The 23,778-nt window shown below is 48.7% G+C and overlaps 1 protein-coding gene and 2 long non-coding RNA genes across 6 annotated transcripts in view; 1 reads left to right on the top strand and 2 right to left on the bottom strand.

Annotated features, from left to right (window-relative positions):
* Nucleotides 1–9,979, bottom strand: part of SPTBN2 (spectrin beta, non-erythrocytic 2) — a 39,640-nt gene extending 29,661 nt beyond the window's left edge. The window contains exons 1-2 of one of the 4 annotated variants that reach the window (XM_058689775.1): nt 9,507–9,979; nt 2,813–2,991 (exon numbers count right to left, since the gene is read on the bottom strand). In XM_058689775.1, the coding sequence (XP_058545758.1) occupies nt 2,813–2,969 (157 nt within the window). In that variant the 5' untranslated portion in view covers nt 2,970–2,991; nt 9,507–9,979. Of the gene's footprint in view, nt 1–338; nt 651–2,812; nt 2,992–8,639; nt 8,745–8,837; nt 8,968–9,506 lie in introns of those variants that run through there. The other 3 variants (XM_058689777.1, XM_058689773.1, XM_058689774.1) reach the window with 3 other exon arrangements.
* Nucleotides 633–23,219, top strand: LOC131488225 (uncharacterized). The gene is made up of 6 exons (XR_009250122.1): nt 633–790; nt 3,076–3,263; nt 7,907–8,035; nt 10,663–10,722; nt 12,128–12,223; nt 22,967–23,219. It is a non-coding gene; the product is annotated as an uncharacterized LOC131488225 (long non-coding RNA).
* Nucleotides 18,578–23,771, bottom strand: LOC131488224 (uncharacterized). The gene is made up of 4 exons (XR_009250121.1): nt 23,437–23,771; nt 21,535–21,676; nt 20,986–21,146; nt 18,578–20,255 (listed from the first exon to the last, which is right to left on the bottom strand). It is a non-coding gene; the product is annotated as an uncharacterized LOC131488224 (long non-coding RNA).
* Between the last annotated feature and the right edge of the window lie 7 nt (nt 23,772–23,778).

The following is a 23,778-nucleotide window of genomic DNA, read 5'->3' on the forward strand; positions in this document are numbered from 1 at the left end:
GGACACCCACTCAGAAACCCAGGGCAACAGGGACAAGCCCTAGGTGGCTCAGCCTTCCCGCTCACCACCCTCTCTCCTTCCAGCTATCCCGGCAGGTGCTTCACCTCCAAACCCTCAGCAGCCACAGCGGACTGCCTGGGTGCCCTCCTGTGCGCTGCCGCCACGCTCACTGTCCCTTCTTCCAGGGCGTCCAAGCCTTTCCCCACTTTGTCAGTACCAAGTTTTTCGTGGGCTCTTGTAATTACTCCCCCGGCACATCGTCAGCTGAGCACGGACCATGTCCCACTCGGGCTTTGCTCCGCTGCTCCCGCCCGGTGCCCCCCAGCCCGGCAGCTCACCTTGAAGCTGTTTGAAGCGGCCTTCCAGCACGCTGGCGTACTGAGCGGGGTTGATGAAGGCGGCTGGCGACAGCAGGAGGCCCCCGGGGCTCTGCGCCCCTTCCACGGCCTCATAGTAAAAGTCGCCCGCCCCGTTCAGGCCGGGCCCGTGCGCCCTGCTCACTCCGTTCCCATTCATGCCGCCCGCTGCCCCTCACGCGGCCCGGGGCCCTGCGCCCATGCCCTGTCCGCGCCGCGCGGGGCGCCACCGGTCCGCTCCCTTCCCCCGCCCCCGGAACCCGGGGTCCCCGAGCGCCTGGGCTCCCGTCAGGGAGTTGGCTCAAAGGTGGTGAACGTGTCGCCGAGCGGGGGAAACGGTGTTCCGGCCGTCTGGGCGCCTGAGCTCCGGGGCAAGTCGACGGAGCAGACCTGGCTGCGAGCGAGAGGAGACAGAGGCCGCTCCCGACAAACAGGTCGGACGGTGCCGGGGGAGGGGCGGGAGGCGGAGCGCGGCCGGCTGTGGCGGGCCGGGCCCTACGGGGCGAGCGGGGAACTGCCCTCAGCAACCCCCCGCCCCCCCCCCTCCACCGCCCCGGCTGCCTCAGCGTGGGCCCCCGAAGGTTTGCAGGTGTAACAAGGCTGGCCCCTCTTGGGGCGACTCTGGGAAGTCCCCTTCTGGACATGAGCTTTAATCGCCAACTCCCAGAGCAGAGAAAGAGAAATCCTCCAAGAGGCAAAACCAGCTCAGTAGGTGCCAGGCTCTGTGCTTAGGCGGTTGCTCAAGTCCCCTTATCTGTGAAATAGGTGTTGGTGTCTTCCCTACTTGTTTGTCACCGCTTCCAGTTCTGGCTCTTCCCTTCCGCTGGGCCCACCAGGCCCTCCTCAGCCAGGCCATTCCAGGCCCCCAGTGCGCAGCACCAAAGGGACGGCTGCCAGATCTTCCTCCTTCCTTTCTCTGGGCTTCAGCGCCTGCCCCTTACAGCCTACTCTTGCCTCTCTCCTGTCTCCATTCATCCCGTATTTATTTGCACCAGTAGGTGCAAGCTGCAGTGCTAGGCTAAGCCCATACTGAGATGCCTCTTCGGGAGAGCCCGGTTTAGTGGTGGAGAAATGACAACTCGGGTGGCATGTGTGCATGAACATGGTGATGGTCCTGGGTATCATGTGTCATGTGCACGGACATCGAAACAGTCCTGGGTGGCACAAGACATGTGCACACCGACATCATGACAGTTCTAGAGGCAACGTGCATCCAAAACCAGGGTACCAGGGAAACTTTTCCTCAAAGAGGTGACATTGTCCGTAACCCACTGTTCTCATCTATAGAAACACTGATAAGTGTATTTCATAAGCCAGCCTGAAGACCCAACCAGGAGAAAATGATGAGGGATCCCCAGAGCTAAAGCCATCACCCAAGGGTCCTCAGATGGATACTGGGCTGCCTGAAAAGAGTTACCTGGAGAGCTTTTTAAAAATCCTGATTTCTGGACCGTATGTTCAAAGATCCTAATTCAATGTGTCTACGAAGGGGAGGGGCTTGGGAACCTGTATTTGTAAAAATGTCCCTGGGTGATCCTGTAAAAACTGCAGCCCGGTTTGGGAACCACCCCCTCAGTGTCTCCCTTCTTCTAGGAGGCCACCCACTCGTGCTGGGAGCACTGCCTCTGAGGGGGGAATAATAGTTGCGGCCTCTCCCACCGCACTGGGCTGGGAGGCCAGGAGGTGGGTGGAAAAGACAAGGGTGGGATGAAGGAGGGAAACCAGACGGGGTGGGTGGCCTTAGGGTGTGTGGGTGACTCAGCCCCACGCCAGCCCCTGGTGGTGTCAGGTGGCAGCTGCACTCTTGTTGCCATGACAACTCCTCCAGGAACGCAGGGAGGCCCGTCCGACGGGTTTGTTTGCACTCGCTAGCTCCGAGAAGCTGAGGGAAGAGCCCAAGCCTTAGGGGAGGGCAGAGGCCTTGGTGGGTAGAGAGCAGACCCGGGAGAATGGGCAGCTGCAGAAACCAGCAGCGGGAGGAGGGAACCTGCTTCAGGGAACAGGTAGATGAAACAATGGGAGGAACAGGCGGCAGGTGGAAGGAACAGGCGGGGAGGGAGAGGGGAGGATAATGGACTGGGAGGGAGAACAGGTGTGAGAGGTGACAGTGAAGACCAAGGAAGACACAACAAGGGGATGAAAGGTAAGGGAGATGGGTGGGTGGAGATGGCAGGAGTAAGTGAAAAAGAGCTAGGAACCATGACTCAGGGACAGAGAGGAAGAGAATTGAGTCCTGTGCCTGGGGGAAGGGAAGCTGGGGAACATTCTGGATTGTATGATGTTTGCTCTCGGTGCTAAGTTGGGCCCAGAGGCTTGATGGGGGTGATCTGGATTTCCTACTCTTGTGTAGCAGCTTAGAAAGAAAGTTGGTCTTCCCATAAGGTTAAAGGACTCTTCCTGACACGCTTCTCTCCCCAGCCTCCTCAGCATCTCCCCTGGCCCTCCCCTGGCCTCACCTGCCAGGGCCTTAATGCGAGACCTCTCAAAGAGGCGGGCTGAGCTGCTGTCATTGTCCCAGTCCGAGTCAGGCAGGTCCCAGCGGTTGTTGATGTCGCTGTACTGGCCCTGGATCTCCAAGCTGTCGAAGTCTGTGGGTGACAGGGTGCTGCTCATGGTGGTAGGTGGCCTCCTGCTCCTGCAAGGGGGAACGTGGTTGGTGAGGGGCATCTCAGGACCACTGAGCCCAGTACTCACCATGTCCTCTCTTCTCTTGCCCTAGATCTGCTCTGCTGTCCTGAGGGCCGAAGGCTGTGGTTGATTTCTCTGTCAATGAAAATCAGCCCCGGTGGAAGAGGGGGAGCCATGGTGGGGAAGCAGAAGGACAGGAGTGAAACACGAAGGCAGGAGTGTCCCAGAGTGGTGCAACAGAGAGGAAGGGCTCCAGAGGCTCAGGCCAGAGAGGGACAGGTGCGCAAAGCTGGGGACTGGAAGCGGCCATGGCTAATAGCATGGCTCAGCACAGCAATGCGCAAACCAGGGTAACAAAGGGAGCAGGCATGGGACCCCATGGGCAATAATGAGTATAAACTGGAGTTCTTTGATTCCTTGATTCCGCAAACTGTTCTGAGCTCCCACTCCACACAAGATGGCCTCCTGTACCCAGTAGGTAATTTGAAAAGACCCTAATCCTGCTCTTGAGCTAAGACACATTTATGATACACCAGGAAGACCGTGATGCACTGTTAGGTAAGTACAGACAAAGTGTCCAGGAGTTCAGAGGAGGACACAGTATGGCTCTCTCCCCTTTGTTTCCTTTTGTTTGTACAGGAAATACCTAATAGGTGCTGGATAAGTGTCAGCTGTGATATGTGTCCCTGCTATTTACATGCATCATCTCATCAAAACCCCCATGGGGCAGGGGTTCATTGTCATCCCCATTCATAGAAGCTGCACTGTGAAAATTAAGTCATGGTTCAAGGTCACACAGCTGGAAGGAGCAGAGCTGGGTTTTAAAGAGAGGTTCTTTCTCACTTCGGGGAACAAGCTCTTAATAACAACATTTACACGTTCTTTGAACTTACTGGAGCCCTTCAGAGTTCCATGGGAGAGATCAGCACTTGTGGCTCCCTTTTAGGGCCCAAGCTAGGGAAATTAGGACCACATATGGTTGCCAGCACTCCTTGCGATTCTACGCTATGCAAACAAACTCTGTCCTTCTCAAAACTAACAAATGAGTTTCAGATTAGCTGCTAGGGATTAAAAAAAAAACCCATTACCGTCCAAAGTTCTCGGGTAATTCAGCAGCCGTTCAAGGGAATGGAGGGGGCTGGGTCTGTAACTTTATTAGAACCCCCAATTCTGCATTTCTATTTTTCCTAGTACCTCTCAAACACAAACACATTTTAACCCTTTAGCACTACTTCCTAGAGTCGAGGCTTGATCTTGGCAGTCTCTGATTCTGGAAAGGAAGTCAGGAGAGCCTCGTGTGCGGTTTGGGGGAAGGAAGAAGAGATGCGGGGTGAGTTGTGGGTAGATAGGTTGGTGTGTTCCCCTGGGCACACAAAGGCAGGACTTGGCTTCTGTCATTAACTGGTTCTATGAAGCTGAACCTGAACCTGACCCACATGAAGCCAGGATTGTCTGCCCCTCCCCTTTCCGTGCAAGAGAAAGCAGGCACAAGGATTTCCTTGGGAGTAGCATTAATGAGGTATGAGGGAGCTAAGGTCTAAGGTTCCTCGACTGGGTTTTTCATTCCCTGTAATAGGCAAGAGAGCTTAATTTCCACTAGCCTGGGACAACTTTCTCACTTAAAATCCATCATTTCTCCTAATCCCCAACAGATTCTTTGAATTTGCTCTGTAAATATTTATATAAAAATAAATTCTAGGGCAGAGTTGAGTCACCCTGAGTAAAGAGTGCTGTGGGCAAGGTGTGACCTGAACCAGAGTCACCTAATACTGGCAGGCACTGGAACAGGGAAGCAGCTCAAGCCCCAGGACCAGTACTAATTCCATTCTCTCTGCTTTTCAGATTAAGGCTTCCTCGCCAGTAGCCACGCTCACACTTAGCTCTGGGATTGACATTTCAAGCACTCATACTCTCCCTGTATAGACCTCCCCACAAAAACTTGTACATGCAATGCCCTCTAACCTTCAGTTTCCATGACCCTTTTCCTTTTATCAGGAGTCACAAACCTACTACAGCCAGCCCCCAGGTCTATGTCCAATAAGCTGTTTACAAATAACTGATTTTGGGTGCGCTAGGCTGGCTCAGCCGGAAGAGCATGTGACTCTTGATCCCAGGGTCATGAGTTCAAGCCCCATGTTGGGTATAGAGATTACTTAAATAAATAAAATTATATATACATATATATATATATATATATATATATATATATATACACACACACATAACTGATTTTGAATTCCTTTAGGTGGGCGTGAAGGTACTTTCCAGTTCTCTACAGGCCCCACCATTCCCTTTTGTCTCCTTTCCAGCTACGTCATGTATTTTTGTTAGCTGCCTGGGCCCTGAAGACCTCTGAGGTTTTCAAATCCTGCTTTATATCTTTGTGCTCCACAAAGAACAGACACTTAAAAGAAACAGACTGTCTGATCCTGTCTCCAAACCACTGTGTGTCCCTGGGGCCCCCAAACTGTACAAAACCTAAACATGTATTACTCTGGCTTCCTTTTGGTAATCCAACTTGGTCCTCCTAAGGGACCCAGGCATGGGATCCAGACCGCCCAGCAAGGTCTGGCTGTTAGAGCCTTTCCATGGAATCCTATAATTTGAGGGGGAAAGTATGGATTTGGAACTTTTCCTTCTTCTCAAATAAAAACTCAGTCACTTAAATGCTCCTTTGACCAAATCAAAATTTGGCATACATGCTTTGTGTCCTGAGTTTCCAGGGATGCTGTCATATAGATAAGGAACGAAGATGACACAGATGTCCTTAGATCACAGATCCTTATAGGGCTTCATGTTGGCATTCCAAGGAACTTGTTCCCATGGACTTGGATGTGAATGGTGCTCTCTGGTGTTGTTCAGCACAGTGGTTCCGAGGGCCTCTGAGTTTTGGTTTACGGTTTTTGGGCTCTGCAGTCTCCTGGCCTTTTGGACAATACCCTGCGTTCTCTGTTCCCTACCCCCATCTCTAGATTCCTATAGTTTTCTATTTGAGTTTCTTCACATAGATCCCGCTCTGGTTTCTTTTCACTGAGTATCTTATTCCTCACCTATGATCTGGGTCTCCATACTCACATTTCCAGAGTCAGCCTGTCCACCAGCCCCATGCCCCCCTGTCTCTCTGTATTCTCCTCATGGATTCCTGAACTCTGGCAATAGGACGGCACAGCAGCTAATCCAGATTACAGTTTCACCAGCACCTTATTCTTAGCCACTGACCTCGAGGCCAGGCCCAAGTAGCTTACATTGTTCATGCTAGAATAAAGCCAACTCCCACCAGCTGCAAGCTTGTGGTCCTACTCAATTCTCCACCCAAGCATTGCTGGATGCAGATTTTGTTCAGCCGCGTGGTGATCCTCAGGGGCAGACCCCCCCCCCCCTTCCCTCCTGTTTTAGCTGGCATGCAAAACTAACAAGAAATCCTGTCCCCCGGCTAGAGCCTGTCTTATACCCTAATTCCTCCTCTGGCCACATCCTCCTCCTGATTAATTCTTTACCTCCCTCGGAGAAAGAGTTGATGGTTCCCTCCTCTGCTGCTCCCACAGAACTTCAGCATGAAGCTATCATTGCTTTCATCACATTGTATTACACTTAGTTGTTTATGTGTCTCTCTGCTTGCTCCACTTTTAACCCATTGAGGACAAGGGCTGCGTTCTACTCATGTTTTGTCCTTTCCAAGCTCAGTACAATAGGTATTCGGTAAAGAAATAGTGAATGACTCGACCATAATTCTTTTTTTCTTGTTTCTTTCTTTCTTTCCTTTTTTTTTTTTTTTTTTTTTTTTTTTTTTTTTTACCAGCAAATTAATGTCTTTCTTAGAGCTGGAGAAAAACTCAAGCAAAGATGGGATTGGAGAAGACCTTCTGCTGGAGTACTCTCAGGGTTAAGCTCTACAATTCAGGATCAGGGATTCTCAGACTTGCATGAATTCCAGTGACCCTGGAGGGCTATTAAAACACAGACCACTGGGCCCTGTCCCCCCACCCCCAGGGTTTCTGATTCAGTTGATCTGGGGTGGGGCCCAGAAATGTGCATTTCTAACCTGTTCCCAGCTGATACTAAAGTACTAGTTTGGGGACCACACTTCAAGGGCCACTGTTGGTTAGGGGAGGCTAGGAGGACTGAAGAGACACAAAGTTTCAGGGGTGAGTGTGACCTGAGGTTAGCTTCTGGGTGGCTTTAGGCTCTACCCAATGCTAAACGCAAATATAATTTCCGAGAAACCCCAAGATCCACAAAGAGCCAGAAGCCTCAGGCGATGAGAGAGGAAGTAAGATGGAGTGGACTCTAGATCTAATGACACAAATAGAGCTGATGCCCCAACACAGGCGAATCACACATGTGCTGTAGAAGGACGCTCAGACGCTAGGGTGGGGTAGCAGAGTTGAACAAATGACAGCAAGATGAATAATAAATGAGAAGAAATAGGGACCTTGGCCATGTAAAAATCTTATTTGACTCAAAGCACGAGTGGACCGGCAGACACATAAAAGGGAAAAGAGATCACAAATAAAGTCAGGGCTCCTAGGAGGGCAAAAGGAAGATGTACTCGGGGCAATCACAGACCCCTGTGGAGAAACAAACCTCTAACCCATTTCCCTCAAGGCTGTATTTCTGGTGAAACACAGGGACTCTCCTCCAAGGAACTTAGGGACTGGGCTGAAGAATGGCACTGAATTTTTGTTTGATTTTCTTTAGAATCCTCCACTCAGGGTAGGATTATTCAGACTAATTTTCACTCCCTTGCTATGCCCCTCCCCCAAGCGGTAACTGATGGGTTACATCAGTTTCTCCAAGGGACTAAGATCCATATTAACTTTTTCCTCTCTAATCCTTTCCTCTTCTGAATTGGCCAAGAGGTTGCCCAGCACCCAAAGCCAAGATACATATTTGGAACTCACTCTGCCCTCTTCACCTTCAAGGAAAACTGGTTTGTGGATACCCTGCCCATGCCTGCCTAAACCAACAGCCTCTCCAGCGCTGGAATCGTGTCTGCTCCAGAGAGAGGAGGAGGGCAGCTGAGAAAAAACCCACGAGACAACATGCAGCAGGTTAGGAAAGGGGCCAGCCTGCAGCGCGGACGAGCATGCAACGCCATGGGGTCGTTCGGTCCCAGAGTGGACAGTAAATGCTGGAGTTGGAACACCCCAGGGAGGAGGCCTTGCCCAGGAGTTCTGTGCGGGGTGGACTCTCAGCCCTCTGGATGTCCCGGCCACAGAAACACCTTACACCGCTCCTTCCCCACCGCCCGAAGGGGCTTCATCCCCCCTCTGCCAGTGTTCTGGTCACTACAGCCAGCCGTGTCCCCTCTCGCACACACTGTGAGGAAGCATAAAGGAGGGCATGGAGCTAGCTACCGAAGAGGCGAGGAGGAGCCCCTTCGGCTCCAGAGAGAAGCCCCCAACAAGCTCCCGAGAGGGAGCCGGGCGCTCGCACACGCCGGGCACAGACGGCAGAGCGTGTCCGCAGCACCTGGATCAGCGCCGGCCCGTCGGCGGAGGAGCCTCGGCTACGGGAACAGCCGGCGCTGTCAGACGCTCGCAGCCCAGCCGACCCGATCCCTCAACGCGTTTGTCAGTCCCAACTCTTGCAAGACTCTTCCCTCCGCTCCGGAAAGGCCCGCGTTCCCCACGCCTTAACCCTCACCCCCGGTACCTGGGTGGCTGGCACATGACTCTCCATCCAGTCCCCGGGACCCGGCGGCAGCGAGGGCCAGGCGCCGCATCCTCCCTCCCGGACTTCCCTGGCCGGCCCCGACCCCGACCCCGACCCCAACCCCGCCGCCCGCACGCGGCTGCACAAAGCGCGCCGCCCCGCCGCCGGGACAAAGCGGGCCCGGGCGCCGGCACCTACCTCGGTGCGGAGCGCCGGCGGGGCAGGCGGGAGCGCGGCGGGCGGGGGCGCACCGGTCGTCGCCGCGCCCGCAGCCCGGCCGCGAGGGGCGGTTGCGGGCGGCGGCGGGTGGCCGGACGGCGGCGGGGCGCACAGCGAGCGGCGGCGGGCGCTGTCACCGGGCGCGAGCGGCGCGGGGGGCGCGCGGGGCCGGCGGCGGCGGGGCGCGTGGCGGCGCGCGGGCGCGAGCGGCGGGACTGCGGCGCCGCGGAAGGAGGACAATAGCCTCCCCCTGCCGCAGGCCGCCGGCTCCCGCGGGAGGCCCGGGACCATCTGGAGCCGGCGGCCCCGCGGGGCTCGGGGCGGGGCCCGAATCACCCCCTCCCCGCCCGGCGCCATGGCAACCGCGGCCCCTCTTAGTTCTCCGCACAGTCCCCTGGCCGGGGGTCGCTGACCTTCCCCGGGGCGAACGCGGCGGCTTCTGTGCGGCCGGCTCCCGACCCCGCCACCTTCCCTGTGGGTGCCCCCCATAATGTCGGCTTCCGGTCACCGCTGGGCCATCTGGAGATCCCCCACAGCTTGCGCGGCTCGGGCTCCGCAGCTCGAGGACCCCCACCTTTGTCCCTACTCCTCGTTTCCTCCAAAATCTGTCTCCCCGAGACACGCAATCCTTCCTTTAATGACACTCACCTCTCAGGTTTCCCAAAATTCAGCCTCTGTTTTCCTTTTCAAATTTTCCTCTTTGGGCACCTCCAGTTCATCTCCCTTTAAGCAATTCTGTCGTCCATCCCCTTTCTTGAGCATCCTTCTTCGGGCAGGTAGGCCGGCTCTCTTTCCCAAAGCGTCTCCATGGTGTATGTGGTGGAGATTCGCCTGCTCGCAGATCAGATTCTCAGAATAGTCATCACTGCAGCTTCTCTCTGCTCCTTCTCGGCTCCTCTCATTTATCAACCAGGAGAATTCCGGCCTACTCACTGTCTTAAAAGGGAGTGGGGGTGGGGATGGACATTTCTAGGCCTGGCACAGCTGGGTTTCTCCTTGGTTTAGTAGCATCTGAGTGGTCGAAGGTCTAAGGTCATTAAGCAAGGTGAACTATCTGCTTGAGAGAGAAAAGAATTATGCTCAAATAATAATAAAGTTATAGAGTGCTAGCTGGTTATAGAGTGCATTATCTCATGTGACACCCCCCCCACCCCCACCCCACACTCCAGCTCTAGGAGGTGGGTACTGTTCTTCCAGACTAGGAAACTAAGCTCAGAGATGAACTAGTAATAATAGATTGGGCTTTGTGCAGAGCAATGAGAATTTAACTGTCAGATTATGCTGTCTCTGAAGATGTGGGCCTGTTTCCACCTGGGAAATGCCTGAAATGACCAAGTAAGGGCAATGGGAAGCATGGGCTTCACATGAGTTATTGGGTTTAAGGTTTTATTTATTTATGGTTAATGGAATTTTAGGATTTTGCTCCTCTCTGAAAAGGTACATGTACCAAAACAAATTTATAAGTGATTGAAGTACTTTCCAGTTATGATTCTGGCAAGGTGAAATTATTTGCTTTAAAATTATTTGAAAACATTTTCAAGGACAAAAAAGTGTTGCTACCAATCCCATCTGGTTGTATCACCTCGCCTACCTGACCTTGGTTTTCCTAGTATAAAATGGGTAAGGAGGGGTGTCAGGGAGTTGCACTAAAACATGACCTTGAAGTTCTCTTCTAGCTCTGATAGTCTGATTCCACCACTAAACTGGAACAGTGGTTCTACCACCAAAGTGGAACTTGACCTTCTGGGGTGTACCTCACGAGTAGCTGCCATTCAGGCTATTTACTGCTTATTTTTTTTAACAGTCACTCCTTTGGCCAATGGAATCAAAGAAGTGAGAGCATAAGCTGCAACTGTTCCTAAGGGTAGGTGTGTGTTCGGGGGGAAGGGGTCATCAAGGAGACCTGGCCAGGGATGTTAAAGCTGATGGGATGAGTATCAGCTGATCTGCCAAAGACACCAGAACACCCAAACTGCTGCTGCTGTACTGGTATGGGAACCAAGGGTCTCAACAACAGCTATTGGCTTGTGACCCAATTAGAAGACAAGGATATTAGGTCTTATGATCAGTATACTCATAAGATCTTTTGTATAGTATTTCCCATTTTCAGCATTTCATAATCTTTTATTTTTGAAAAAAAATTTTTTTTCAACGTTTTTTTTTTAAATTTATTTTTGGGACAGAGAGAGACAGAGCATGAACGGGGGAGGGGCAGAGAGAGAGGGAGACACAGAATCAGAAACAGGCTCCAGGCTCCGAGCCATCAGCCCAGAGCCTGACGCGGGGCTCGAATTCACGGACCGCGAGATCGTGACCTGAGCCGAAGTCGGACGCTTAACCGACTGCGCCACCCAGGCGCCCCTCATAATCTTTTAAAAAGCATTATAAAGGTAAACACTATCATTCTCATTTTGTTGATGAGCAAATGAATGCCCAAGTTCAGAGTTAGTTCACGGTGGAGACATCAGAGTTTCTGATTCCTAGTATGTTCTTTCCCTTCTGCTAGTGAGAGTAGAGTGGCTAAAGCATCAATTTTTGGGGTGCCTGGGTGACTCAGTGGGTTGAGCATCTGACTCTTGATTTCAGCTCAGGTCATGATCCTGAGGCCATGGGATCAAGCCCCTCATTGGGCTCTGTGCCGAGCATGGAGCCTGCTTAAGATTCTCTCTCTCTCCCTCTGCCCCCTCCTCTGCTCTCTTTCTCAAAAGAAAAAAAAAAAAGCATCAATTTTGGAGTCAGACTTTGGGTTTGAAAGTAGTCTTGCCACCTACTTGCTGATGACCTTGGGCAAGTTACTTACCCTCTCTGGAATTCAGTTTCCTTACCTGTAGAATGGTATCATAAGGTGGGGATCAGATGAGTTATTGTAGATAAAGTACTAGAATAGCACCTGGCATGTAGTAGCCCTCAACCAGTGTCAGCCATTATTATTTTATAACATTATCATTTTCCCATACTGTTTCCCAATATTGAGGAAGCATGCTCAATAAAGAGAACGCTGAGATCGCTGGTCTCAGTTGCTTTGGAGACTTGTCATTTTGCTCTGTAGTGTATCAGTGTAGTCATTGATGAAGAAAAAAAAAAAACCACCTGCTTCCTTTTTACATGAGTTGCAAAAGTGCATGGAATGAAATCCACCAAGTATGCTGAGCTTTTTGGAGAATCCAGATTTGCTGCTTGTGTTACCAAAATTCATAGAAAGGTCTTGGTAGCACTTCCTGCCACCAAGTCTACAGATGTAGCTGAATTTTCTTCTTTCATTCCTGTAGCATGGAAGACGTGTCTTTCCTATTTGAGAATGATTCTTCTGGCTCCTGCACTAAGTGCCATCCCCTCCTGCAGTCTCATGGCTCCCAGTCATTCTGGTAAGTTCCCTCTCTTCTCGCTCCTTCCCATTAGCATTTGAACATGCTCAAGTATCTGCCAGCTTAAAAAAGTAAGTGACAAACCCTGGTCCTCCTCCATGTCTTGCCCTTACTTTTTATGATCACAATCTCCTTGAATGATTTGAACACATTGGCTCCACTACCTTGCTTCCCCTTTAATCAAACATTTATTTAAAAACCATCTGGTGTGGGGCACCTGGGTGGCTCAGTCAGTTAAGTATCCAACCCTTGATTTCAGCTCAGGTCATGATCTTACAGTTCCTGAGTTTGAGTCCCGCATTGAGCCCTGCATCGGGCTCTGCACGATAGTGTGGAGCCTGCTTGGGATTCTTTCTCCCTCTCTCTCTGCCCTTCCCCCATTTGCGTGTGCGCGTGCTCTCTCTCTCTTTCAAAATAAACAAACAAACAAAGTATCTAGCTTATGTGCCACGTACTGTGCTGGGATGTGGGGATCTAATGATGAGTAAAATGGGGTATTTCTATCTTCTTGGAGCTTATATTCTGGTAGGGTTGACAGACATTAATAAAATAACCCCTCAGATATATAATCACAAAGTATAATGAATTAAAAGTTCAGGATGCTAGGTGAGAATTTAACAGAGTCATAACCTGGCTGGAGAGAGGGTGTCAAGGGAGACCTCCCTCAGATCATTTGAGCTGAGATCTGAAATATGAGAAGTGGTAACCAGGATGAGAATGGGAGATAACAAGTAGTGGTAACTAACACTAATTGGGGACTGTATTTGTAGCACTTTCCACATATCATTTCATTCCATTCTTGTAAAAACTCTGATAAGTAAGTATTAATCTCATTTCACAGAAGAGAAAATGGAGACATTGAGAGATGAAGTGCCTTGCCCAGGGTCATTTAACCAGGCTGGGGTAGAGCTGGGATTTTCAACCCAGACGTCTGACACTTGAACCATGTTCTTAGCTACAGAGACACGGTGTGTGGACACCAGGCCTGAAGCAGCAGGACTCATGGTGCACATGAGAAACAGAGAGACGGGAGGGAAAACGGTGGGCAAGAGGGAATGTGTGGTGAATGCTGGCTGGGAAAATAGGCAAGGGCTAGATCGTGCAGGGCTTTCTAGGTCATTTAAAGAATTTTGTTTTTCACCTTTGGAGCCCTGGAAAAAACTATTGAAGGATTTGAAGCAAAAAAGTGAAATGATCAACTATGTTTTTAAAAAGATTACTCCAGGGCACTTGGGTGGCTCAGATGGTTAAGCCTCCAACTTTGGCTCAGGTCATAGTCTCATGGTTTGTGAGTTTGAGCCCTGCATCAGGCTCTCTGCTGCCAGCACAGAGCCCACTTTGGATTCTCTGTCCCCTTCTCTCTTTTCCCCTCCTCTGCTCATCCTCTCTCTCTCTCTCTCTCAAAAATAAATAAACATTTAAAGAAATATAAAAAGATTACTCCAGGTGCTGTGTGGGGAATGGGTTGGAGGGGTGTGCAAGTTGATGTGAGGAACCAATAAGGAGGCTACCACTGTGGTTTAGATGAGACAGAAGATAGTAGCTTGAACTTGAATGTTGGCAGTGGAGATAGAGGAACACATAGGTAGAAAGAATTGACAAGATGGGACAATGGGTTAGATACAGGGTGAGGAAAGGGTTTGTTGTGGGAGGATTGTGCAGCTGGAAGAACAAAGGTACCATTTGCTGAGATGAGGCACACTGGAGGAAGACCAGGTTTGGGTGGGGAGAGTGTAGGTCTTGGAACCTGCTGGGTTTGAGATACCTTTGAAACAATCAAGTGGACATACTGAGTAGTTGATTGTTATGAGGCTCAAAGTGGAGATCTAGACTTATACACATTTGGAAGACATGAGTGCAGAGACAGATTGTGAGTGAAGGAGACAATGAGCGCTGAGGCAATTGATTTAGTCCAACGCAATATAATTTCTATTCCTCTGCAGCTGCTTTCAAACAAGGTCCTCAGTAATCCACTTGCTAAATCTGATGTTAATTTCCAATTGCTTTCTGACTGTTCCTCTTGGCAGTGGTTGACTCTCATTATGCCTGCTTCTTGAAATTTTCTTCCTTTGGTTTAGGATTGCCCCACTCCTGGTTTTCCTTCAACCCCTGTAGTCTCTCCCTTTTTTCTTTTGTGAGTTCCTTTCTGCTTGTCACTTAATTGTGTTGTTTTCTTCTAGGCCCTTTTCTCATTCTATGTGTTCTTCCTGGGCCACCTTATCTACCACTCTGTAGCCAGTCTTTTATTTTTTATTTTTAATGTTTTTATTTATTTTTGAGAGAGAGAGAGAGAGAAAGGGAGAGAGTGAGTGGGGGAGGGGCAGAGAGAGAGAGGGAGAGAGAGAGAGAAAGAGAGAGAGAGGCAGGCTGAGCTGTCAGCACAGAGCCTGAAGTGGGGCTCAAACTCACAAACCGTGAGACCATGAGCTGAGCCTAAGTCCGACGCTTAACCGACAGCCACCCAGGCGCCTCCAGAGCATCTTTTTAATACAACAATCTGACAGATCACTCCTCTGCTGAAAACCCTTCAGTGGCTCCCCAAAGCCTTTGGGATAAAGTCCAGAATTCTTAACAGAGTTTACACAACTTGCTTACCTCTCCAGTCCCCTTTCCTCACCACTCCTCACTTGACACTCCTAGACATAAGGAATCTGTTGGGAGTTTTCCCAGCATTTGTAGGATTTTGAACATGGTATTCGATTTGGTTGGAAACTTTTCCTTTTCCATTCACCGAGGATTTACTCTTTAGGTCTAAATCTAGGTGTCATTTCCTCCAGAAAACCTCCCAGGGTCTCCAAGTCTGAGACAGGGGCCTTCAGACAGCACCCTATGGGATGGTCACTGCCCATTGGTTGTGTTCCCTCTTAGATTGTGAACTCTGTGAAAGTAGAGAGCACATCCAGTTCCTAGTCTTTCCCTACTAGAGCAGACATGTATATATTTGTGCAATATATTAATGAGTGACAGAAAAGATTTTGGAAGAGAAGGTGATTCCTTGTTATAAAAAGATAAAACTAGATGTTTTCATATCAAGCAATGCATTTTCCGTTTCTTTTACCCTGAATTTATTTCCCATCATTAAGCAGCAGCAAAGCTTTCTAGATGCAGCATCCTCTGCACAGGGATGATACAGAAAGATCAGAGTCAAAGTCTTGGGCTTTTGAATTCTTAACTAGATCTTTTCAAATCTATCCCGGAGGAGATGTTCTTTTTCTTTTTCCTCCAAGTTTTTATTTAAATTCCAGTTAGTTAACATACAGTGTAATACTAGTTTTGGGTGTAGAATTTAGTGATTCAACACTTACATACAATACCCAGTGCTCGTCATAATCCCCATCACCCATTTAACCTATGCCCTGTCCACCTCTCCTCCTATAACCATCAGTTTGTTCTCTATAGTTAAGAGTCAGTTTCTTGGTTTACCTCTCTTTCCCCTCCCCATGTTCATTTGTTTTCTTTTTTTTTTTTTAATTTTTTTTTTACATTTATTTATTTTTGAGAGACACAGAGAGACAGAGCACAAGTGGGGGAGAGGCAGAGAGAGAAGGAGACAGAGAATCCAAAGCAGGATCCAGGCCCTGAGCTGTCAGCACAGAGCCCGAGGCAGGGCTTGAACTCACAAACTGTGAGATCGTGACCTGAGCCAAAGTTGGACGCCTAACCAACTGAGCCACCCGGGCGCCCCCATTTGTTTTGTTTCTTAAATTCCAACTATGAGTGAAATCATTTCCATAATTTGGTTATTGTGGATAATGCTGCTATAAATTTATCATTGGGGTGCATGTTTTCCCTTTGAATAAGTATTTCCGTATCCTTTGGGTAAATACCTAGTAGTGCAATTGCTGGGTCGAAGGGTAGTTCTATTTTTAACTTTCTGAGGAATCTCTGTATCGTTTTCCACAGTGGCTGCACCAGTTTGCATTGCCACCAACAATGTAAGAGTGTTCTCCTTTCTCCACATCCTTGCCAACTCCTGTTGTTTCCTGTGTTGCAGAGGAGATACTCTCGGAGGCTCCAGTTTTTAAATTGTAAGGGCTGGGTCCTTGAGAGGGATTTTTTTTTTTTTCCTTCACAGGTTTTTTTTTAAACATTAAGAGACAGAACTTGACAAACCTAAAACTTAGAGCTTATGCCATTAACTGTTGAAATGCAAAGGGCCTGGGGGTTTCCCCTCCACACAGAAGTATAATCCTTTCTGAGCCTGGAGCAGAATTGGAAAAGACTGAGAAAAGAGGAAAGAGGGTTTAGATGCACCTTGGGCTCTGTTTTCTGTGCTCACCACCAAACAACAGTAGGCAGATGAGGCTTATGCTTCATTCCATTCCTAGAACTCTGAGGAGACACAGCATTTCAAAGCCCCCTGTGTTACCAAGTGACAACTGCCACAGAGTAGAAATGGCATTGTCACCCGTGTAGGCAAAGCAGGGCTGAGATAAGTCACATTTCCTCACTACCCACAACCTTCTCACTCCCTAAGCCAAGTCTACTTGGCTCCTTGACATTTGGAGGAGATCTGAAAAGTGCCTTGGTGCCCAGCTCCCGAGAGGAGTGTGAAGGTGAGCTGAGAGCTGGGTGCCGGTGGGGATTGCTGTGGAGTGGGGGGGGGAGGGGGCAGGGATGAAGCCCACAGTAGAGCCTGAGGGCTGCATGACCCATGCATGACCATACTGAGCCGGATGGAGGCTCAGTAGTACCAGGAAGAGCTGAGATGGGAGCCACCGAGCTCCTTGTGAAGCAGACACTGTGTCTTTCTATATCAAGGCTGCAGGTCCCACCCACCAGGGAACTCTGCAGCAGATGCAGTGGTGATAGAGTCCAATGACCAAGACCAAGTAAGGCAAGAGGAACAGAAGATGGCACCTGACCTTGGTGCCCTTCCCTGATGTCAGAATGATATGTGAACCCCCAACTAGCACATTGTGACGAGAAGGAAGGAGACTCCTGAGAGACTGAGTTTAAAACTTGAAATGATTGAGTTGTCTGGAATTGGCAAAGTTCATTAGTTTTCTGCCATTAGTGGAAATGGGGGCTGAAGAGCTAGGTTAAGAGATAAAGAAAATTGTGTATTTCTTCACCTGGGTCTATGACTTGAGGTTATAAACAAGCCTGGTGTACAAAGTAAAGGTCAGAAAGGTAGACTTGCAAGGAGAGTTCTGGTGCCTTGCAAGGACTGACCTGATTCCTGATGGCTGTGGACCAGGAGGCCTGTGTAATATCTGCTAGGGATGAGATTTGCAAAGAATGATCATGTACTTGAAAGCAAAAGTCTGCAGATGAGCCAAGATAAAGTCTCATGTCAACGGGGCATTCTGATGCTGGGGCGGGTGGGGGTTGGGGCACAGAGGACAGAAGAGTACTACCCAGAGCTCCCTTATTTAGTGTAGAAAAGTCTGAGATTCTAGGAGCCCTGAGGGGTGTGCTCTGAGCTGAGCAATGTTGTGAGTGCTCACTGTTGTTGACGAAAATCGGAGAAACTGGAACTGACTTGAAGACACAGGACTATTACACCCATTTATCTTTGTCCAGTTTGAATTCAAAACAGCACTTTATTTATGGACCATCCCTCCCAAATTATTTTTATCTTGCAAACCTAAACACCATTAAAAACAGGACCTAAAAACACATTTGAACGATTTCAACCCATCTGGGAGCAGACTGGGATCAACCAGGGTGCCAATACTTTTGATTCTCCCTGTCAATAATGAACCACTTCTTTCTTTTAAGAAGCTTATGCCACATACCCCTGGGAATACACAAATCCTGTGAAAAAGTGTCTGATCACACCCTTCTGCCTGAAATAAATTTTGGCAGCATCTGCTTCATACTAACAGCTGAAGGGAAGTCTTTGGAGCTCCTTGATCAAATTGCACTGAAAAATGTGAGTTGTGCAGGAAACCTACAAAGAGTGGATTTTGGGTGCCAGAACCCAAAAATGAGTCGATTTAGTGAACATCTTTTAACCTGCAACAATTTTAGGTCAGTTTTCTGTATTGCAGCCTGATTTACTTGTGCTGAGGTACACAGCTAAGTAGCCAGTTATTTCAATTATTATTGGCATCTGAAACTTCCTGGTGGTTAAGACACAAGATTCTGGAGTCCTAGACCTTGTTGGAATCCTGGCCCATCACTTTCTAATTGTGTAACCTTGGATAAGTTATTTAACTTCTTTAAGCCTTGGTTTCCTCATCTGTAAATAGGGGACCATTTTCAAGGAGTGGTGGTGAGAAATTAAACAATGCATGTCAGGTGCAGATAAGGGCTCAGTGAAATGTCAGCTGTTGCTGTTGTCATTGTTTTGCGTGTTTTGTATGCAGGCAAATCTTGCCTTAAGTAAAACATGATGTATGAAAAATCTAGATTTGCAGAAAAGTTTAATGGGGAGGTTCTTTGCATTATAACAAAGTTCTTCAGTTTATGAAAGGACAGGTAACAGGATTTCTTTTAGACAGTCAACGTCTCAGTGTGTCTAAAATGATTTGATTCACACACAACTAGATTTACACAATGTGTTAGGAACATAGCTAGTGTACAAAGCACAGGACATCTGTAATACAATCATTCAGGTCAGGTCTGAACTACTGTGACAGGTTAACAATAACAATCCTGGGTATTCCCTTCTGCCCTTTATAAAGGGATTAGACGACTTCCCTGTGGTTTCAAAGGGCAGAGCTGGGACCAACGGGTGGAAGATACAGTGGGGGAGTTCCAGTTCAAATAATGAAAAACTCCCTGACAAACCACTGCTGTCCAAAACTGGAATGGGTTGCCTGAGGTGGCAACTTTCCCAACATGAGTTACTCAAGTAAAAGCGAGATATCAACTTGTTGGGACTGTTGGAATGACTATTGCATGAAATAGGGAGCTGAATTAGGGCACTGTTTCACAACCCTAAGCACATGAAATATATTGTGCAAACTAGATCAGTTCTCTATCTTGGATACCAGGAGGGGCTGAGGAAGAAGGAAGAGGGAGGCTTTTCAGGAGGAGGGTTGGGGATAAAGGAAATGAATTGGGAAAAAAAAAATTATTCCTCTGGTTGGGAAATACCAGGTTAAATGGCTTCTAAGATTTCCTCTAATTTAAAGATTCTAGGGGCGCCTGGCTGGCTCAGGTAGAGCATGCAACTGTCGACCTTGGGGTTGTAAGTTCGAACCCCATGTTGGGTATAATTACTTAAAAATAAAAAAAAATCTTGAAAAAAAAAAGATTCTAAGACTCTCAAATTGTTTCACAGATGTTATTTTAACTATATTCCTGGGACAATTTTCCTATTTTAGTTGAGGAAAACTGAAACATAACACTGAAAGTGAGTGGTAAAATAGGAAAAATTTCAGATATCCTCACCCTTTTAGACTTTTGATCCCATAGCTTCTTTTTAGCTGATGAGAATGGAAGTTGCAGAACCAGAAGATAGTAGTGGCCTTAAAGCTAGAATGGATGAAATCAAGTCAACTTCAGAGATCAGTGGAGAATCAACTCCACCAAGGCTCCATATTACTAGCTTTAAAGACTCCCTACACCAACATCCCTGGTCAAGTCCTTCGAGTACTATAGTTATACAAAGACAGAACCAAGACTAAACATGTGGAGCCAGTGTGCTCTTGAATGGGGCTCCTAGAAGAAGAATCTTTTTTTCCCAGTTAGCCTACTTGTCTTTCAAACAAAATTGATCATTTGGCCTTTGGATCAATAGGTTTACTCGGTCATGTGTGACCAGATTGCACTGCTGTTTCCATTTCCAAGGCTTCTATGGCACAAAGAATACCTCCCTTACAGTGGACATCAGCTAGTGGGACAAATCCAGACCTGCCTAGAGAGAAAGTTAAAAAGCCAATTAGAGAGAACAAGCTTTGTGATACAGATTTTATTGGTTATCAAGGAAGAGTCGAAATTAGACACTAAGAGGGAAGGAATGAAATCTCCTGGGTTGGCCCCAGAACCTGCTACTGATGGATGAGGAATCAGACTCTGTACACAGGAGGATTGTCAGCCAGGAAAAACAGGAAGCTATCTGGTATCATAGTCAGTCATTCTAAGAAGTAGAGGAAGAAAACAGAGAAAAGGGGTGAAGAAAAAATACTCTAGTTATACAAACTCTAGTATTGTCTTGGGGGAGAATCTTTCCTTTGCCCATAAGTATTAGAATGAGGAAGGACAAATGCTGTAGTCCAAGAATTGGCACAAGAGTTAGCACCACTGTGGCCTCTAGTGCCCCCACAACCTAACATACCTCCGTGAGAACATCCCTGTCTGACCCTGGCTAGGGAAGCAGAGGGAGGTGAGTAGAGAAGCTGCCCCAGATTCTGTGCTCCAGGTGGAGAAGGCCTCAAGAAGGTGAAGGGATGAGCTAATCTGAGCTTCCTGGCCCCATTTCCAAGGATGTGATTAGTGGAGAGGCACCTGGGACCTGCTCCATTTCAGGAAACCCGGTTATGGGAACTGGTAGGGGACAGACTTGGCTCAGGACCCGAGAGAAACGGTTAACCCTTTCCTGATGCATGTATGGGAAACAGCCTCTTTTACTAGTTTCCCAGGGGGAAAGAAAAATTCTCAAATGGATGTAGTTTTGCATCAACCTAGTAAGGGGTACCTCAAGGATATTTCCCACTTAAGTTCCTTTGGTCAATCTCTTCAGGGCCTTTGAATGCTCTAGGGGAGCCTGAGAACGAGGTAGACCTAAGAGGTCTAGGAATGATATACACAGAGAGGGCACATTCAAAAGGGAAAGAAAGCTCAACAGTTCCTAAAATGTCACCGTTCACCTGGCAGCATTCCTTCGGATGTTTTGGTTCCACTTAAACCCTTGGGTTTGGGTTAGAATCAGTCTGGGGCTCTTTAGATGGGGTCTCTTCTATCCAGACAGGGTATTTCTTCTCAGGATAAACAGAATGTCCAAAGCAGACTTGCAACAGTATTCTAAATCCTGAGGTGGGGGAAGGAATGCAAGCAGAATTAATATGCCACTAAGACGGGATAACTGGGCCCCTGAAGACATTGATAATAAGACCCTGAGCACCAGGGCTAAAAATGTCCGGAGCAGCATCCAAAAGCTCCTTGGTTGACCTGGTTGACAAAAGTGACCTTAAAGTTGGCCAGGTCATTTCATTTCTTTGGGCCTCAAATTTCTTCAGCTATTGAAAATAATTGACAACCTCTGCAGTCCATTCTGGCTCTGACATTCTATTGCTCTGAGGATGGGGTCTGGGTAAAAACCATTTTAATAATGTGGAGTCCAATAGTATATTAGTTACTAGACCCTAAGCACACATTGATGGGTTAGAGAAGGGTTGGGAGCTGTGGCTCATTCAAACATTAGTTTGTGGGAGACGAGGCCATCTGAGTTGATTGGCCTCTTTGTTTTTGAGTGGTGTTGGCTTTTTCACAGTAATGTCAATGTTCCCATACTACAGGACTTTGAGACAGTCACATCCAGATGGGAGATGCACTGGGTAGCTGTAGGGGAGTAGAAAGTGGTGTTAAGAAATTTTGTTTGTTTCAGATTCTGGCCCCACCATTTACAACTCACTATCATACAACCTCTTCTTGGAACCTCATCTTCATCTTTTATAAAGCAATGCTAACACCTTCCATACAACGTTGGGAGGATTACATAAGCTAAATTAGAAAAAGTTAAGACCACTTAGCCCAGAGCAGATGCCCACCAAATGTCAAGCCTGCATCAAACCTTACCTAACTATAAGGGTTTATGCTATGGAAGACTTGCTGGCAGGCCCTCATATCAAAGACTCCTTTCCTTACTTCTGTCTACCTCCAGTATAGCAGGTGGCTGTGTCCCTGGCTGCCTCTGTCAGGCCTCCCTAACTCTAGGATGGTGTTGGGTGTTCCCTGCATGTTTATCCCTGATGCTCACTCCAAGGCCAAGGGCTGGAAGCCAGGATGACCAACTCATCTGAAGTACATCTCCATGGGTAACTGTTCCTACACCCTTCATTTCCAATGCCACTTTCAAGGTGGGGCATTTCCTGCTGAGCCAGAACTCTCTATAGGAAATATTTTAGAGAGCCATCCTCAGGGCCTTGGTTCCCCACTGATGGATAGTAAATATGGTAAAGGTAATAAGTATCTTGCAAGATACTCGTGAGGGCGAAAAAACTTGTGTAAAGAGCCAGTGGTATCAGACAACATGCATTCAATCAATGTTAGTTCCCTTCCCCCGACAACGCCTCTGCCTAAAAGGGAACACCTGAGAGAGAAGGGAGTGAAGCGGAGAGGCGGACTCCAATGATTCCCCGAACGCCAGCTCTCTTACCAAGTCTGAGATAGTTTTTTTTTGGTTTTGTTTTAGATTTTATTTTTCAGTAATATCTACTTCCAGCCTGGGGTTCGAACATATGCCCCCGAGATCAAGAGTTGCAGGCTCCTCTGACTGAACTGCCCCAAGTCTGAGATGGTTTTATGATGAATTTTCTAGAAATAAAACCCATCTCTCTCCAGTAGGTCCACCTGTGAGCAACTGAGATGGGGAGGGTGGTCAACAGCGCTGACCCTGGACTGGCCAAGGCTATGATTCAGGTCTCAGCAGACATGTTCTTTGGAGTAGCACCAAGGCTGTGTACTGGATGGGCACTCTGCCAACTCCCCCATCTGTTCTGTCCAATCCTAGCTTCTTGGAGCTGGAGTGGAAGAATTTTCCCTGAAGGAAAGCGGCCAACACCCCCTCCCACCCTTCTCCTTGGGCAACTCTTTGCCACATAGGAATCTCTCTCACCTGTTTCCTTTCAGCTGCCTGAGGAACTAGCTGCCAGATCATCAGTTTGGGCTCAAGCCCCTCTCATCACGTCCCTCCCTGAACCAGCCCGAAGTCCAGTAGCTGGAGTCTGGAATAATACCTTCCTTCCGGCTGGCAACACTCCATGAAAACCCCAGAGCTTGTCCTGTCAGCTGGAGCCCAGAAAGCCAGCCAGGCTCCTGCAGTTGGCATATTTAGTGTAGAGCCGAACGTGGGGAGGAGCCTATTTCCTGGCGGCGGCGGGGGGGGGGGGGCGCCTTCCAGGTCCTGTCTGGGGCTGGCCAGGCACCTGGGGATGAAGCTGGGGACAGGTTTGGGGTAGGCTGCCAGATAAAATACAAGGCGCCCAGTTTTTAATTTTAGATGAATAATTTTTTATAATATGCATGTCCCACATATTGCATGAGATATATACGTATGCCTAAAAAAATAATTTTTTTTTAAATCTGAAATTCAATTTTACCTGCCATCCTGTATTTTTATTTGGTAAATCTGGGAACCAGAGGTTGGCCTAGGGCATGTGGGATGGCCCCCACAGGTGAGGCTGCTTGAGAGTCAAGAATCAACTTGGAGATCCCGCACCGGGCACCAGCAGCTTCTCCCGGCTGAGGACTGCACCTCGGCGGAACCGTGGGAAAGTTTCCTTCGGGAGGAAGGAGAGTCGCGGTCTGGCCTCATTCCGGCTCACCTCCAGCCTCAGTGGCGGCCCGCGGCTCTCCCCACCTCGGCGGCCGGCCCACCCCTCCGCCCACGGGCCCTCGCGGCTGCCGGCACCGCCCCACCGCTCCTGGCAAGCCCCGGCGGC

Source organism: Neofelis nebulosa, chromosome 10, assembly GCF_028018385.1.
Source record: "Neofelis nebulosa isolate mNeoNeb1 chromosome 10, mNeoNeb1.pri, whole genome shotgun sequence".
Taxonomy (NCBI): domain Eukaryota; kingdom Metazoa; phylum Chordata; class Mammalia; order Carnivora; family Felidae; genus Neofelis; species Neofelis nebulosa.